Here is a 6,287-nt window from a genome sequence, read left to right on the forward strand (position 1 = left end):
AGCAGGCAAGTTCTAAGATTTATATAGCCTTGAAACCTCCCAAGCCTCAAAATCCAAGCAATATCATAGTGATCTTGACATAACAGAAAGCCAAAAATTTCAAAGAGGAACATAAATCCCACCAGGACAGACAGACAACTCACACAGGATCACACACCTGCAAAAAGTAACCACAGTGACAGTTAAAAAAAGATTTCTTCTTACCTGCTGCTGCTTCAGAACTGATGCTATCGTTCACTACAGAAGCTGGACTTAGAGGCAAAACGTCATCATCAAAACTGATCAGATCTCCTTCCACATCTAGCTTGTTTTGCAAAGCAGACGCTGAGGAGTTGGCTGCAGGCGATAACTCCCCCAGAGACTTGAAAACTTTTTCTTGGGCAGATACAGAAGCCCGTGGAGGAACAGCAATAGGTTTTAGTGAGGCCAAAGAAAGGGCAGGATTTTCTGCATAAGGTGACTTTTTGGGAATGAGAGGCCTTGGAGCAGGAATAGGAAATTTCTTTTGTCCATCGCTGTTCTCTGCAACCGATCCACTCCCTGCATCAAGAAAATCACTACTACTACTTTTAACAAGGCCAGGTTTTGGCTTCTTTGGCAGTTCAGGTTTGGTTACAACAATGCTCCCAGCTGCTTCAGGTTGAGGCTGCAGTTCCTTGGAAGGTGTTGGTTTGCTTTCTGTCCACGCATCCCAGTCTTCTGAAATTCTGCCCCCCCCTGGCTTTGGAGCAACTACTGGCTTCTTTGCAGTAACAGCTCTTGGAGGGAATGAACGAGGGGCAATTTCTGGCTTTTTTGATAACCCTGAGGTATCACTAGTTCCTTGGGACTCAAAAACTTTGATCCTTGAAACAATACTACTTGGGCTCTTCTCTGTATTCATGCTGTCCATTGCCAAGTGATTGTCTAGTAAGCAGTCATCCAAGAGAGGTGACTGCTGAATTGAAGGTTGCTGCCTTTTTGTGGTTGATTGGTTCACTTCTTCTCCATTGTCTATCTTACTTTCAGTATTTCTGACCACAGGTCTGAGATTGCTTCTTGATCTTGGCTTTGGCACAGGACATACCACAGCATTGGGATTCTCTTGGCACCTCTGACCTTCAGAAATTTCAAAGCCTATTAAGGGATTCTCATTTTCTGAAGACGACCTATTCAGGAGAGATGCAGGAGGCCTAGGAGGTTTAAGAGGACTCTGCCCTGCTAACAGAAAAGAAAAGGTTTCCGTTATCTAGTCCAGAACACTTTATTTATGTTATTTTTTGTCAGCTATCAGCATGGTAAACATGATGGTTTTCATTTGGAACTTACTGCTTCTTGTGAAACTGCAGTCCTCTTTCTAAAAGGACGAACAACAACCACCACCTCTAGGAAGAAGCTAAAGACTGATGAAATGCATGGTATCTACACGCTGTGAGCTCAGAGTTACTTGTTAGTTTGCAACACGAGGGGCATGCAAGCAACATCTAGACCAAAGAATAGTAGAGTCACTTCCCCAAGTGCGTTTGGTTTGTACAGTTTTCAGCCTGAACGCGTAACACTGCTGCTGTTTTGACTGGACATTTGAGATCCTCTGGCCCCAAAGCAATTGCCATTATGGCTGCACTGAGCAAAACTTTCAAGATTTAATTATAGTCTGACTGTGAATGCAATGGTAGTTCTTTAGAAGAAAGGATTTTTACAGACAGCTACAGAAATAATTCATGGAAATTTAATTTTTCTTCCTATTAAATGCTGCACAGAACAATAAGGAACATCTTTAGGAGACAGGGTAAGGTTTTCACCAGTGAGAAATCCAAAACAGCCTCACCTGCATAGCCTGCAGGTTCCCAGTATGTAGACACACCAGTTTTTACATTATTTCCTGGCAAATGACTGATTAGTTCTTCTGGAAAGTCAGTTTGTGTTGCAGAAGTAGTGGTATGTCTAGGAGCAGCAGCATTATTGTTATTTGTTGTATTGACTTGCACTTGATTGATTTCTTTTATCACCTGCTCATATGATGGTGGAAGCTACAAAACAGAGATAAATATTAATGTACAGCCAGATATGATCCTTTAAAAAAAAAAAAAAACATATAAACTTAAAAATACTAAATTAACATATACAGAGAACACTGTCATAGTCTTTTATGCAATGTGATGAAAGTCTAAGAAAGCAAAGCCTCTGTTCCTCTCCAACTTAATGGGCTTTTTACCTTTGTAAATCAAACACACCTCATGTAAATTCATGCTCACCTCAGCTGGAATATGCTCATTTCTCCTCCACTGAGCATGAGATGAAGCAGAAGGGAATCCTAATCCATGAGGAGTGACAGGGCTTGCACCTGGAAACCAGGAGGATGACCGGAGGGGCTCAGCAGCAACTATTGTAATTTCAGGACGCCTGAAAATGAAGGTAAAGGGGAATAATTACCAAAAACATCTTAAAATAGTTCTTCTAAGTTTAAAGACCAAGGTTTTCTCAGCATGGGAAATCAAAATAGCTCAGTCTTTTTGATTTAAAAAAGGATGTTTTTCCACGCTTTCAAAGTAACTTATCTGACCTTTCTAACAAGCACTTACGCTTTCATTCAAAGCACCTAATTAAGCGCCTAAGCCAAAAAGTAGGTTTATTGGCTTCAGTGAAATAATCTACATGCTTAAGGTACTTAAACACAAGTGTAACTCAATTAGATCGAAGAAGTCTTAGTCTTCACGGGATAATGAGAACTAATCATGTGTTTGCCCTTAGCCTGCTACCATCTGAGCACAGTAGGACAGTTAAAAGTGCTTCTGGCTGGCTACCTAAAAGCTTGTCTACGCTCAGACCTCTAGGGAAACCTCCCACTGGGCTGAATTGGGGCAGAGCAAGGTTCACGAGGCCTCTGGGACAGGGTCTATTAGCTTGCAGCACCTCGTACAACGGGAACTTAGGAACTTCTCTAATCATAGAATCATAGGGGTTGGAAGGGACCTCGAAAGATCATCTAGTCCAACCCCCCTGCCAGAGCAGGACCACCTAGAGTACATGACAGTAAGGACCTGTAGGTACTAGCACTGTTTTACCACTGCAACAGCTGCTCTAGAGCAGAAGCTGCAGTGACGGCCCACGTTCCCAGACCATGGCCCCTAGAATACCACTGATCAATCTACAGTCACACACAAAATACATCTTGAGAAGGGAGTTTCGTCAGCAAATGAAGCATCTGCCACAGAAGCCTCTGTCTGCTGACAGAAGCATAACTTCTAAAACTGCTGTAAAAAGAATTCACAAAAAGAGGGCTACAGCTCCTTCACACCCGAAATAATGGCAGACTCAGTTCACCAGCTATCCAGGTTGGTGACCTCCTTTCTCGATACCCTGAGAAACTGGAAGGAGACCTGAAAGTGTGCTTACTTTCATTGTGAAGCAATCCTGTAAATAGGTGTCAGGAAAGTAAAAGAGTTCTGCAGAGGTTTGATGGTTGGTTGGTTGCTTTTTCTTTTTTTTTGAGGACATGTACAAAAGTTGATGAGAAAACTCCTCAAACTCCTTACCTATCCTGTGTTTATGAATCATAGTATTTTTATTTTATTCCAAATCGGATTCATTTTTAAACACACTAAGGAACGAGAGAAGGAAAAAAAATAAACTAGAGGAGAAAGACATAAAAAGAAACATTGCAACACATTCTAACAAGTTTTATAGTAACATCTAATTGCAATACAAATGATAGCATCATACCTTCTATCCCTCTGATGTTCGCTATGGCTAGAGGTCCGAGAAGCTATGTAAAGAAAAGAAACAAAAGTTTTGAAGAGGTTAAAATATACTGTCAAAGCATCTGATTGTGAGGATAATAGCAGAGCCTTTACTAGTCTGCCACCAATGAAACCTACAGCACCTGATCACAAATTTCAGATTTTGAGTGGCCAAGTTTTAAAAAAAAAAAAAAAAAAAAATTATTTGCATTAAATATGAGGAGTTTTTAAAAGGTTTATGGTGCAGTTTCATCAGTTTAAGTCGCTCTATGTCCAAGATACAACCAAGAAAGTTGTTCCTGTCCCCTTTTCCTTTTCGTCACCACACATTCCTCCATTCTGCATTATGGTGACCCTTGAGTTGAAACACCTTTTTCTTTAGTTAAAACAATACATGAATAAAACAAAAAGAAGCATTAAACAGATCTGGCTTTGCTTTTAATGGCTCATTTCAGATGTGTGCTCTTTAATCTTTTTTTAATATCTCTTTTTGTTTGTTTAGGAGAAGAGAACAGTACTAAGGCACAAAATCTAAGAAGCTATTTCACCTTCCATTATGTAAAAATAAAAAAATAATAAATATTCCCAGCTAGAAATTTCCTAAAGCTTAACTATTTGTGAATTAAAAGTTATGTTTTTCAAACCGTGTTAGACAAAATAAGTATCCTGACTTTATTTTTCTATTTTTGACATATTTATATTCAAATAATTTTTCTCAATGTCCACATTATATTTTCATTTTGATTTCTTTAGCAAGAAAAGGAAATTATCCACAGGTCAAGTTTTTGTGTAGCAAGTGCAATTTAGGAACTACTAGAGTCTTCTTGTGCAAAAGCTGGCAATTATGCTGTCCCTCTTCCATCTCAGAATCATTAGCTGAAACCAGCAAAGCACCCTTGATTCAAGAGTTGCACACTGTTGTGTCAGACATACCTCTTCCACAGGGCATTTTTGATGTGCACTATTCATGAGTGCTAGAGGAAAAAAAGAAGGGGTTACAGAAGAGGAAGAAGAGGTGAAGGAGAACAAACCAATGTTTTAGAGTGCCAGAAACTATGATCAAAGGGGTTAGTCACGCAAGGACAGCCGTCACGCCACTGTTGTAAGAATACAACTTTAATGGATATTCACAATATAGCATCTTTAAAAAGCTAAAAAAAGAACCCAGATTTTGTTTCTAGTCTCATACTGACTTTAACAACGGCTGTTTAGAACTTTCCCTCCCAATAAATCAACCACATAAACTGAATATGGAAATATCCACTGTATGGCTCAACAAAGAGCCATGTAGAAATGAGGAGAGGGAAGTCAAATCTCTGAATGCTTTTAGTTTAAGAGCATGGTTTGTCTGGGTCTGCACTTCTTCCCTTTCAAAAATAATGGAGGAGCTGATATAGATGCAAGGAATCTGGGATCCCATAATTTATACTCTCACCTATCAAAGAGGTATGGGCAGGCAGGTTGATCCCAATAAGAGGCACTCCTCAAACCTTTGGGCATGACAGTGCACCTTTTAAAACAGTTCTGTAAAAATTGTTTGGCTGAAATAAGCAAATAAAAATCCCCTACACCTCACCTTCACTTTCTTCTTCAGGGACCTTACAACAGCATTGATGTAATACACACATTAAAGATAAAGAAAACAAGCACACTGACCCAACCCAATCAATTCCAAGAATACTTCTGCAAAGAGGATGGAAGAAAGTGCTAAATATATTCAACACAACTGCTTGGGGTATAGCTGAATTACTATGGTAAGGGCATTAGAAATAAAAGCTAATTAATGAGGAGTATAAAACTGAATTGATAAACCTGTCAAATTCCTTCATTCTTTCTTCTTTTCTAGATGAATTCTACAGTCTGTTTTCTCCTGTGAGGCTCTAAATGTACTTATATTTATTAAAGTTATAGAAACAAATCAGGAAAAAAACTAAAAACAGTCATGAAAGCTCTTTTTCCTTATCTAACATAGGCTAAAAAATTCCAGTTAGGCATCTATGTAATCCATCAAAATCCAAACCAAGTAAACAAGTAAACTCACTTGAAAACAACACATTTAAAATATTTATATAAAAATAACTTTACTAGTGGATGTAAGTATGTCTCTTCAAAAGGGCTAATATTCAAGCTATCATATATGTTTTTGGAATGTGAAAAAAAAACTCCCAGGCATTTATGGAATTAAGCTACTTCCATATACATAAACATTTAATATAAACATTTATTTTATATGGACCTTGACAAAGTTCTTCCCTACATCCATCAACTGCTCCCCTCCCTTTTGCTGTCATGTTTTTGCTGCAACCACACTTTTAGAACATCTGCTGTTTTGGAAGCTCTTAAATCCACAGTAGGAGCAGAGATGAAAGTTACTGCATCTTCAGCTCTCATGTATTCCTTGGAGTTCCACAAACACTCAGGAAAAGAAAATATAAACTTTCTAAATAATCCCTGTCCCCAGACTTGTGCACCTTTTATTCCTTTACTATTTCAAAGAAATTAATTTAAATTAAAAAGTGTATGAGAGAAGACTCGAATTTTTAAAACACAGCACACACCTGATTTTAA

The 6,287-nt window shown here is 38.6% G+C and overlaps 1 protein-coding gene across 1 annotated transcript; it reads right to left on the minus strand.

Annotated features, from left to right (window-relative positions):
• Positions 1-204: 204 nt before the first annotated feature.
• Positions 205-4,668, minus strand: SH3D19 (SH3 domain containing 19; the record flags this gene model as incomplete). Its single annotated transcript, XM_008940807.1, has 5 exons — positions 4,653-4,668; positions 3,703-3,745; positions 2,235-2,382; positions 1,808-2,009; positions 205-1,197 (listed from the first exon to the last, which is right to left on the minus strand). Coding segments are annotated over exons 1-5 (1,402 nt in total), but the record flags the coding sequence as incomplete, so codon positions are not given.
• Positions 4,669-6,287: the final 1,619 nt, after the last annotated feature.

This window comes from Merops nubicus, unplaced genomic scaffold (genome assembly GCF_000691845.1).
Source record: "Merops nubicus isolate BGI_N331 unplaced genomic scaffold, ASM69184v1 scaffold7165, whole genome shotgun sequence".
In the NCBI taxonomy this organism is placed as follows: Eukaryota; Metazoa; Chordata; class Aves; order Coraciiformes; family Meropidae; genus Merops; species Merops nubicus.